General features: G+C 39.8%; 1 protein-coding gene across 1 annotated transcript in view; it reads left to right on the forward strand.

Moving 5' to 3' along the window:
- The window catches only part of LOC138059346 (allatostatin-A receptor-like), a 2063-nt gene extending 604 nt beyond the window's left edge, over positions 1-1459 (forward strand). Inside the window, exon 1 of the mRNA XM_068904930.1 lies at positions 1-1459. This exon is cut by the window's left edge and continues 604 nt beyond it. Within this exon, the coding sequence (XP_068761031.1) occupies positions 1-455 (455 nt within the window). The 3' untranslated portion in view covers positions 456-1459.
- The last annotated feature ends 11041 nt before the right edge of the window (positions 1460-12500 follow it).

The following is a 12500-nucleotide window of genomic DNA, read 5'->3' on the forward strand; positions in this document are numbered from 1 at the left end:
GCGAGGAAACCCAGAAAGCTCTAAAACGCCACCGCAAACGAGTGACAAAGATGGTTGTCTTTGTGACTGTCATTTACGTGTTGTGCTGGGTTCCTGAGCTTTTGATCTACTTCCTTGGCTTCACTGGCACCATCACGCTCGTTGGAATTCATCACACAATCGCCTCTGCTTTGATCGTTTTCAACTCCAGTGTTAACCCTATCGTCTACAGCCTACAGAGCAGTCAGTTTCGAAAACATTTGTCAGAACTAATTTGCTGCAAAAGGAACAGAGTTTCAGCTATGGAGTCCATTGCTCCCTCCAGCATATCGCCAAGACGGCAAGAAATGGAAACGGTAGAGGAGGAAGAGGGAGGCTTAGCAGGACACCCGTCCCATCACGGCATTGAAAAAGTCACATCTGAGAAAATTTTGATTCCACTTACAAATGCAACCGAAGATAATATTAAAACCTGACATTCGCTGAAAGGAAAGGAAAGGAAAGGAAAGGAACTTTATTCAAGTGCCCAGTCGTTCAAGCGCTTTAGCACTAATTGGGGACTTTGTAAACTGAAATTAACAATTAACGCAAATCAAGGCTGAGACGAACCTTTTCGAAATCTATGGCATTTTAAATATAGAGCGATCGCTGTAACTAAACCGGTAGAGACAAAAATTCAAATACCTTTAAGACTGATCAGTAGAAACTAATAATACAGGCTCTACACCGTCGCTCAGCCCAAAATCCAATCTCCTGTTACTTAACAACAACAGCAACAACAGTGAACTTTATTTGCATGACTGTAACGTGAACACAGCATTGCAAAAGTGTCGAAAGCATGATAATTACAGTAACTTACTTTCCAGGCTGAGGGTACAACGTTGATAAGGTAAGATTAACAAATCATAACATTTATCCAGTATTCCAAAAAGGGGTCCAATTAATTTGTCTCTCATTTCAAAGCACGATGAGATGAACCGCACAATGGATTGAAGGTCAATATAGTAATGATTAGAAATTCTTTAGTTGTGATATCAAATTTTTATGAGATAATTTTCACCGAAGTGAAGGTGGCTAGTGGTGGAGATAGTATATTGAGTGAGATAATATCGCACAAAAAGTAATTTTAATTCATTTATTTCTGCAACGATTACAATGTTTTCGGGCGCAAATCCCAAGCGAGTTGCTCGGAGTTGAATGGCAAAGGATATTCGATCGGAATTTGAGTAGCCAATCAGAGGGCGCCTTCAACGCTATGCCCTTTTTTCGTATATACAAAATTGTATTATTATGCTTTGTCTAAGTCTATAGTTTCCTTCTTATAAGGTAAACTAAGATATCGCCGCTATTTTAAGCAAGTGTAATCTTGCTAAACCGCACATACTTTTTTGCATGGTATAGCTACGTTATTGTAAATAATATCAGCTCGTTGAGCTCAAGAGAGTTGGTTATGTGCGGTGAAATAAAATTGAGTTCACTTAGCGCAAAGGTCAAGTGATTTTATATTGGACATTATTAATTATACGTTAATTAATAATTAATTAATTAATTCGACGACTCAAAACAAGTGATCAAGAGGAAGCTGTTACTGCAACAACGGCTCTCGTTACTGGTTAAAACACTAGGAATGGAAGCAATGGAGCTTAATCTTAAACACAATAGAAATGTATCCTGTACCGACCCCCCCCCCCCCCCCCAAAAAAAAAAAAAAAAAAAAAAAGGAGATAAACACAATAGAACAATAGAAATGCATCCTGTACTGACGCCCCCCCTTCCCATCCCCTCCTTCCCATTTGTACATTACACACGACGGCGGGAGGCAAATGTTTCGACCTTAGGACATTTTTTTTTCAGTCGCTTACACTAAGAGATCTCTGCTTGCAGGGAACTCGTCACAAATTACTGAGAGCACAAAGCACACACTTATTTTGGTGATACTCGGCCATGACAATAAAGTTTTTGTCATAGGGTCTTCAGCTCGTCCTCGCTATTTGTACAAGGATTGAGAGACGAGTTGTAAGCATCGAACATCCGAGGCACAACTGCATGACGACAACCAGATGAAGGCTTGAGACTGAGCTATCATGTCAGATTCGTCTTTCGCAGCCAGGGGCTAAGTTTGCCTCCGGCGAAAAAAACAAACAAACAAACAAACAAAAAACACTTCAGTACCGAATCAAGCTACTTAACTGAAGTCACTAACATTTGGTATAATTTTTCTGACAAAATTTGACTCGACCACAGGCCAAGAAAACTGTTTTTTGAAAAGGTAAAAATTAGATAGTGATAAAAACGTTTGCGTTTTCCATATCCAGATACCCAAAGAGAAGCTCAAAATAAGCTATGTCACAATATCGAGTGTAAATAATTTGTTGTAAGTGAAAACAGAAAACTGTTAAAGGGATTTGTATGGAAAAGCACACTGGTCCATCTGGTCACGATTCAATGAATTTCATACCAATCCTTGTGAATTACATACACTGATAAATAAGGACTTTTCAGGGGCCATGAAAAACAATCATTTAAACTGTCTAGTGTATCTAATAGATAGTAGACTGGAAGTTTGTTGATAGGGACATCATTTATCATTAAGTCGACAACTCGAGTTGGATCTGAAAAATAAATACGCACAGGAGCCCATCAGTACGAGCCTCCAACTGGCTTCCCTAGGTGAGGTAGCGTTTTTCCTGACCTCTCTATTTTTAGAAATAACTTTTTTGAATTTGCCGCGCTAATTAAAGGCGTTTACTAAGTGCCCTGCATGAAGGGGCTATCCAAGATGGCGGCCGAATGCGGGAAACAAGCCTCAAAGTCTTGAAAACGCCTTCCCGTTCCATTTTCAATTGTTATTGACGTTTACCATGACAACGAATGGCGGGAAAGTGGCTCTAAAAATAGATAGGTGAGGAAAAACGCTACTTTATAGAAACAAAGTGGGAAATGAAGGCTCCTACTGATGGGTCCTGCCACACAGGAAGGAAGCCACCCACAATGGCAATAAGGTTTGGGCTTTTTAATTGAGAATTTTTTCATATAATTATCTTCTTTTAGCCTTTTATCGAGATTCCCGTACAAAATCCTTATAATTTGTAGCCCATGCTCACACTGAACTTGGGTTGCCTGTGGTCACATTGAAACGGTACGAGTTAGTGCTTAGTAGCCAAGCTTTGAGCTGTGGAGAGGAGTCTGGACATCACAAACCCGTAAGATGAGTCGCAGCAAAAAGAATAGAGTGTTTTCATGTGACGTCACGGCGGCCATGTTGGTGTACCTTAACAATGGAACGGCGGCCACGTTGGTGTACCTAACGAATCCTCCAGGAATTGTTCTATCATGCAAATGTTTTCTTTTGTTTCGCTGGGAAAACAAGGTTACTGATCACTCTACACTTGGATACTCACTAAATCGTTTTATGTGTTCAGGTCTAGTAACTCTCAAGAAGATAACTTGACAACTGTTGTGTGAATTTTCGCTCAACTCATATTAGAGGCAGTTGACAAACGACGTGGATACTAGACGCTCTATGAGCGTAAAATGGGCTGCCTGTGGTACGTGTTACACAAAAACAGAAAGCACTTGAGTTGGGTGATATTGAACTGCACCGTTCCAGTTATTTTTTTCAAGGGGTGGAGGGGGTCATATAGACCATTTGAGGGGTCACCCAGACGTCGTGCAAGCAGTGGCCCTTTGACTCACACGTTCAGACGTTGAATTATTTGCCAATGTCTTGTCCCGTTTTGAGGTCTTTTACCTTTTTAAGCCTAACACGCAAGGTATCTTGATTATAGGCGACCGCTGAAATTGATGTCACTTTTGACTTTGCGATTTATTTGTGCAGTCGAAACTATAATAGAAAAATTGAACGTAGATCGATCGACACTCCTAAAAACTTCCCTCTGCTCTTCCTAAAAACTGTGTTATAATATTTATTTACTTTTGCATCAATATTTGTTTTGCATAAGGCAGACCAGCAAGATCTGTACCTTGCTTAGTTCGCATTTTTGAGCGTTAAAATAAAATCTTCAGTCTGACAGCAAGTCGTATATTTTGAGGTTTCCCCTCCAGAAACCTACCCCACCGGACAGGGTTTAACTTTAGTGAACTTTTGTCGTGAAAAGCTGTCAGACGCGCAGAGTACACGCTCACACTTTCTGTGAAAAAGAGGTTGAAGCAAATTCCATGTTTGCCTTGAAGCCAATATTTCTCGATTCCCTTCTATTTTCTTCAATCTTTCTCAATTCTTTGATTGCACCTAACGTCACGGCACCGCACCATTTTGGTGGAAAGAACAATAGCGAAAAGCATCTACCATAGCGCTATGATGATTAACGATATCAAAACAATGTTGTGTGCTTTTAGAGCTACGTGACCCTACATATTACGCAAAAACAAATTGAATCTCCTGGGAAACAAAACGCAGCTTAGTTCACAGTGATGGACTAAAGCACTGACTGTATCACTGTGCACTACCACACGTACGCAATGCGTGCCTATTTTTATTATAAATCTGAATTTCGAATTCTCAGCGAAAGATTAATGACACTCGATCGTAAGAACTTTAAAATTTCTGCAGTCACTGACTTCTAATATATAGATTTAGCAAAGCCTAAAAGCGGAGCTCCCGTTTCTAACCCCAGAAAGCAAAATTCATATGGAAATAGTTATGCTTCTGCATAAACTGCAACATTAATATTTACTGCACGACTGATAAAAACAAGGCAAAAATGTATTTTTAAACGATTTTGGCTGGCCAATACTAGCCTTTATCAGGTTTATTTGGAGATCTAACGAATTTACAGAATATATATACACATGTGATGAAGTACTTAAAGAAGATTTCATATGATAACGTTACGTGATATAGCTACTGGATAAACAAACCAAAAGAATTGAAAAGAACAAGACGCCTATAAGGGCGTATCCGTGGGATGCGCAAACAACACAAATTTTGCAGTTACAGTGAACTTCAACTACGGGTAAACTTCGGAAAATGCCGAGAGATTACCAGAATTTTATTTGAAGTTTGTTTGTTGTAAAAACTCTTATTATTAATGTTATTAAATTTGCAAATGCAAAAAATGAAGCCCTATTAGGGGATACGGGATATTGAGGGGGGGGGGGGGGGGGGGGAGAGGGAAGGGGGGAAGAAATGAACGGCATACGCGATACGTTATAAAATAGGCACGCATTGCGTACGTGTGGTAGTGTAGTAACTTGACGGTGTTTTTTTCCATAACTGTTAACTGAGCTGCGTTTTGTTTTTCAGAAGATTCAAGTTGTCTTTGCGTAATATGTAGCTCTAAGAGTACACAACTTTTCTTTGGTGTCGTAAATCATTATAGCGCCATGGTAGATGTCTTTGCTAAATATCCCCTGAGAAGACATTTGGTTCAGTAAAATACTAATCCCAGAAAGATTGACGAAAATGAAAGGAAATCGACAAACATTGGCTTCACAGCTGACATGTTGATCATTTTCAAGTTCCCTTACAACTTATTTTTACCACAAGTTTAAGCGTGTGCTCTGATGGGAGACCCCAAAATATGCGACTTGCAGTCAGGAACATATGACCGAAAATTCTATTTTAACGCTCAAAAATGCGATCTAAGACAGATTTTGTTAGCCTGCTTTATGCAAAACAAATATTGACGCAAAAGTAAATAAATATTGACATACAGGTTTTACGAAGAGATGAAGGAAGTTTTTAAGAAGTGTCGATCGAGAATAAAACAATTTGCCATCCCGAACAAATTTGCGAGATAAAAACATCATAAATTTTCTGCCGCAAATATAACAAGTTACCATCAGCGAAAAACATTGTGGGAGATTTTTGCTACCTTCAATTATACAAGTATGAGTGACATTGATTTTAGCGGCCGCCTGTGATCAAGTTACCTTGCGTGTTTATCAGCTTACCAACAATTCACGAAACAAAGGATACACGATATGTGGCAAAATGGCGGCAAGACTCCGGATTTTTGTTAATTGGTTTTTCTTTCTTTCAAGTGTTGTAAAGTTCGACAAGATATGTGCGAATTTAACACAAAGATCGCAATCGTTGATGCTAGTTCTAAGTGTCAACTAAAATTAAACCCCTTCGAATGGGGTAAGTACTTGGATGGGGAGACCACTGCGAAGTCCCCCTGAGGACCACGATAGCTAATTTGTTTAAACTTGATTTCATTTTTCATTTTGTTGGGCCGTTAAAGACTATTTTCTTATCTTCTTTCTACGTCCGAACGACTGAACAAACTGGTTCGCAAGAAACAAGTTGATTGGAGTATTAATTATTCGTTCTTGCAAAAAATTGTTCACAGTGGAACACACAAGAACGAAGCAAGATCTAGAAATAATGTAGAAAACTCTCCTTACCTTTAAAGCTTGCCCTTTTCAAAGAAAAATCATCTGTCCACTTTATCAATACTCTCAGATGTGAGGTTTAATACTGTGTCAATCAACGCGGGCGGAAAGGATTCCAAACTAAATGTTTGCTCTTATCGGAATGTAAGAACTTCGTCACCGTAATCTAGTGGTCTAACGCGCTCTCAGAATGCCAGAATGCCGAGGCAAGTGTGATTGTTCTATTCGCCATAAGGAAGTTTGGAAATACTGGAAGATATAAAATTGGGTTCACCCGATCGGAGCTTAATTCAATATCCGCTAGGTATGCACAGCTGAGACTACCAACAACAAAAAGGGGATACTCGACTGGTTTTAATAAAATGCCGTTGAAACACTAAATGCTAAATAACGAGATCGTTAAATTATCCGGCACGCTTGTTGAGCTTGTGAGCTTTTCGATGGGAATGAGTAACATATGACTTTGTGAATTGTTATTGCTAAGGAAGTCTTCTGAGAATGCGGTCTGGATTTAAATACTAGTGGGACTGAGTATAGGGCGTCTGTGCGCAATTTTTCCCTGATTGCGTGATACGCGTGAGTTTCTGCTATCACAATGTGTAGTTCTGGCAGCACATCAACCCTGCAAAATTTCAATCCTGCAGACTTAGTATTTGAAAAGATATTCCATATTTTGTGATTTTACATAATTTTGTGTCCGCTATGTGACGTCACATGTCCTCTAATTTGCATAAATCAAAATCTTGAATGCCTCGGCAACCAAGAGTGCTATCACAATACAATAAACGCCGTTGTTCATCATTTTGAAAGCTCTTTTGAACAAACCATTAAAAATTTTGTTTCACATGCACTTCAACTACATGACAAATAGTCACAATCATCGATATCCTTGTACAACATAGCCCCAGTTGAATGAATGAATGCTGAATCTTACCACTAGTTTACTTAGAAGGTCTTTGCAATGCTCTTGGATTAATGTGGCTCACAGGACAAATTGTAAGCATTAAAGCGTCACTTTGGTTAACAATTGAGCGCTTTTTAGCTATTGTTTATTGTATAGAGCCTTCTATCACAATCACTTGTGGACGAGCGGTCACCTTCCTTGTACTCACGTGGTGTTTGGGCGTGACTGTAGCGATCCTGCCCTTGGCAAAGACCTCCTTATTTACAACCAATAACTACTGTATTCCTATTCGGCCGATCAAAGACATTCTGCATTCGTACGAAATGAGTATTGCGTTGTCTTTATGAGGGATGGTAGCATACTTCGCAATCGTTCCCTTGAACATAAAGATCTTCATTTTAGTGAAGAAAACAAGCAAGCGAGCGGCAATTAGGATAGGCGGGTCCGTTGCTAAGAAAATTGCCATCCTAGTTATGAGCAGCATGGTTTTTTTTTCTTTATTTCTTTCAATAGTCATCGCTTTTCTTTGGCTTACGATTAACTTAAAGGACACTATGTCGCCACAAAACCGAGAAATTTCAACTGGTAATAATGCGTTTATTGATTCTCTGCTTTAGGTTTTTAGAGCGGAGAAGTTCGAGCAAGCCATAAAACTGAGGTTTGACACAATTTGCTATTTTAATTCCACAAATTCCGAGAAAAAATGCAATGGTTTATTAGCGCCCGTGCCTCTACCGAGACCACGTAGGCTGGGCTAGACAGGGGAGAACGTGTTCCTTACATATTTTAAGACCGTTTTTGCCGCATTGTTGGACCGGACAGCTTTTTCCAAAGCGCGACTGCATCTCATTTACAGGCTGCGCAAGCATAATTTCAAGAAGAAGGATTTCATGCATATACAGTCAAACTCTCATTTTACTAACTAGGCCTAAGCGCCAATTCAACAGATGTAGTCTAAACAGTCGTTTTATATCTTAGCAATGGACACTAATCTAGGCCTGAAATCTCATCTAGAGTGGTTAGTTTTTTTTATCAGTTTGTTTGTATACCTATGAGATCCTTGTTAATTCAAGTAACATACATAGGCAAATTAGCGTCTTTTGTTTTAACAAAACTACCAATGCTCAAAACTCCTCTGAGTTTGGGCATGCTATCTGTTCAGTCTTATGATTGCGTCGGGAAACCATGCTTAAGGTTTTTTTTAAAATTATCGTCATTATTTTAATTTTACTTGCCACGCAAGCAGAAACACTTAAAAACGGGCGAAAACTCACTAGTACTTTAATTTATCTAAAATACAAAAGACTAATTGATTACAAATTTTTTTGTCCTCATTTGTCCGCCCGTAAACAAAAGAAAAAAAACCGGTTCTATTGTTCATTAATTTTCGTTAATTTTGAGATTTTGAAAGGGAGAAGAAATGATAAATATGGGATTTGTAATAAGGGCATGTAAGTGTTTATGTGAGACATTATGTAATGAAGATGTCCAAGTACGCATTGGAATTTCAGCGAGATAAATTCGTTAAGTCGCATCAGTATGAACAATGCAAAAGAGAGGTGACTCCCACTGCATTGTGAGGAACATATTATAACTAGGAACCTTGTGTATTTTGCAAGCGTGTATGCGCCCAATGTTGACGCATGCTCACATGTAGTTTACTTACCACATGGATACTGAGAAAAATGGTCATACTATACACCCTTTTAATAAGTCTAATATATGCCGTTTTCCGCTAATGACTTCGAACTCGTGCTTTCAAATTTCATTGAGAAATGTACAAAGGCTTAAAACAAGAAGAGAAATCGAAAAAGTTTTAGGCATTTGTAAATTTATAAATAAAATTTGAAATCATGAGTTCGACGTCATTAGCGCAAAACGGCATATATTAGACTTATTAAAAGGGTGTATAGAATAGACACCGCAAGGAATGCACCCCTACCGAGCGCGGTGATCAGAAAGGAATCTGTGACATACGCTCTTGGGTATTTCCTTTCGCGGTGCAATTATGCGAACGACATTCGCCTGTAAGCTCCGATTTATCGTCATAGTACAACGCTCTCGTGATATCAGGCCACAGATGCCCCAACAGATTTCGGTGTTTTAGATACTTTCTTTCGTTGTTTTGTATTTTTGTTGTTTATTTGTTACCTCAATGGGATTTTATCGTCCGGGTGAAAGTAGTCCTGAGAAAGACTGTTGGCATTGACTGGCCGTGTCAATATCCTGAGCGGAAGTCATCTTCAGAGTCAAATGACGGTTGAAAATTCAAACGAAATTCAATGTAGTAATGCTCTGGTCTTTATTGTGATTGGTAGTTGGAAGAGTAATGTGATTGGTAGTGAGGATGGTGAGTGGTGACTGGTGCATTTCTGTCCGGTGAAGGTCGCAGCAAGGTTGTAAACTGAGAAAGAACAAGCGTGTGGTTGAGGTTTTCTGTCAAGTAATCGTTTGTAAGGCGCAGGTAGAGGTTGGCAACGGTTTAATGTAGTTTGTTCTAAGTTTGTAGACCAGCTTTCAAGAGTAAGACGCTGGTAAAATTTCGTACAGTAGGTTAAGTACCTAAAGTAAGCACACAGGTCATAAAAACAACGTAAAAACTGATCGGACTTATATTATTTTGATAAGTGAATCGACTCTTGCGAACCCTTAAGTCGCTTCTAAAGCTGCTGTTACATTGTGAAACTTTTAGGAGACGTATGTGCAACGGCGCTGCAAAACAGGTTTCAGCAGGCGTTACACAGTTTAGCATGATCGGAAACGTGAAACTTTTTTAAACTTCTGTTGAGAAACAAGTTTCATGAAAAATAGAACTGCTTTCTATTTCTGCAACCGTGGAAACGATCGCAGTGGTGATAAAAAAAAGAGTTTCCCTCAGTCTTGTTGTGCTACACAGCATAAGGCAATCAGAAAACAGAACAATTAAGTCCGCCATGATTCATTGCAAGCGTCCAAAGTAAAATGGTGGATGAAAACAATATTTTGAGACCAGTTTCAACGTTCCCGGACAAGTTTCGACTTTCTGTGTAACACGGTGCAACGCTGCTGAAAGTTGTTTGGCAAAGCCGTTGCACGTACGTTTCAGCTAAAAGTCTCAACGTCTAACAGCGGTTTAACATATTAAATTAACGTGGCACCCTGATCCCATCATGGATCCACCTCCCCATGCGCATTGCCGCGTGAGGACTGATTTTTCCAGTCCCCAACTTCAGCTACCACATTTGTGATGTGGCGCTGCCGCGTTAAGGGGTTGGCTAAACTTCGAATTCATATTTCAGGTATCGGTTATGCCATGAAAATAGGGTCAAACAAGACCGAAACGGCGGTCCATGGTCGCCTTATACCTCATCCGGTAATGACGTTGTACATACGAGCCACACCTCAGGGGAGATGTTATATATACTGACCACCTTACTGTCAGCTTTTTCCTTAATAACATAACATAGGTAGCCAGTGGGCGGTAATTCTAAACAGTGGTGTAAAAGTTCTGCTACATTTAGTTTTAACTCTTGTCAATCTTAAAAAAAAGAAGAAAAAAAAAAAGGAAAGTTAATGGGATGGTTATTAACCTTTCTTTCGTCTCTTTATCACAAACTGCCGCTCCCAAAAGTAGGTCACCTTCGATTACGCCAAAATAATGTTTGTTTATTATCATTATCATTATTATTGTAAAACCGGATAACCAACATCGATGATAGTGAGCTGGTTGTAAACAGGAACATTGCAAGATTCGTTGAGGAAACAGTCCAAAGTAAAATGGACAGAGCGTATGAATAGTGATCTTCTGGGATGCAAGAGAAAAGAGAGGATCTGATATCGTCTGTAGACCCTCCACGCAACGCTACCGGAAGGAAGAAGGGTTATATCGAAGTAATGACGGATCGATTTATGGGAGTATTAGGGTTACGGATACTTGGGGCTAAAAAGCCAGAATTTACGGGATCAAGCATCGAGATTGTAGAAAATGGAGCAAGAGCTGGGCTATACACGACATACTAGCTCTTTATTCGAGAGTGGAAACAGCTTAGAAATTTAGTCGGATGATATAGAAGAGAAGGCGCCCGAAGAAAATAATCAAGATGACTTGCGAAACATTCAAAACAATAACCCACAACAGCAGTTTGAAAATGCTGATTCCGTTACCTCGGAATTGCATAAGCCAGTAACAACCGAGAGTGGTCGAGTACCTTCTCCCACGGGACTGCCTAGTACAATAGTCACAGATCAAAACAAAATCAAACCAAATCTGCCCGATTATGAGGTGTTTCCTTCCGAAATAAAGAACAAAACATGGGGTAAATTATATTAGCCACGCGAGCTTCTGTAACATTGTCAATGGTGTTTACGACGAAATCGTAGAATAGAGCGTCGATTAGCTCTCTGGAAACAAGGGGACCTTGATTTGTTGCTTAAAGAAGTGAGCTTTATACAGGGGAGATTTGTGAACTCTAAGAAAGCTAGGACGGCAGAAGATGTATGCAAAGTTTTTTCAAAACTGGTTCTGCAAGGAAAGTTGTCAGCTGCAATGACAAGCGCGCAGAGGCGGCTGATAGTGCAGAGGAGACTTTGTTGCACGGTCTAGTTGATTATATTACACCAAACGTGTATGATCTCATAGACGAAGAAATGATTTACAACCTAGAAAGCAAAACCAAGGGCTCAGCCGGGCCATCGGGAATGGACTCGGAGCTTTATAGGAGAATCTTGTGCTCTAAGAACTTCAAGACTACTTCAAGATTGAGGGTAAAAACCTAAGAGAAGAGATAGCTGTGTTCACGATAAATCTGCTTAAGAAATCGTACCAGTGGTTAGGGCGCTTGCCTTGAGAACCGGAGATCCCGGGTTCAAGACCCGCTCTGACCACTCGTTGAATTTGATCCTGGTAGTCCCTGGTTCAACTTCCCAGCTGCACTTGTAAATAGCCAACTGGTTTGCCTCCAGTAAAGAGTAAAGAGAGAGAAACGTTTGGGTATCTCGTGAACGGGTCAAAGAGTTGGCTGATTGTTAAGTCTGAGGCACTTGCAGATGAAGCAAAGAAGGTGTTTGGAGGTGAAGTCAATATAACAACTGAAGGTCAGCGCCATCTAGGAGCAGTGATTGCGTCGCAAGAATACAAAGATCATTATTGTGAGGAGAAAGTTCGCATATGGTAAGAGGAAATCGAACGGGTCTCCGAAATTGCAAAGAGTCAGCCTCACACAGCGTACATTGCCTTCACAAAAGGGTACAAGTCAAAGTTCACCTACTTCATGTGCAC

The sequence above is a fragment of the Montipora capricornis genome, chromosome 8 (genome assembly GCF_036669925.1).
Source record: "Montipora capricornis isolate CH-2021 chromosome 8, ASM3666992v2, whole genome shotgun sequence".
NCBI classification, from domain to species: Eukaryota; Metazoa; Cnidaria; class Anthozoa; order Scleractinia; family Acroporidae; genus Montipora; species Montipora capricornis.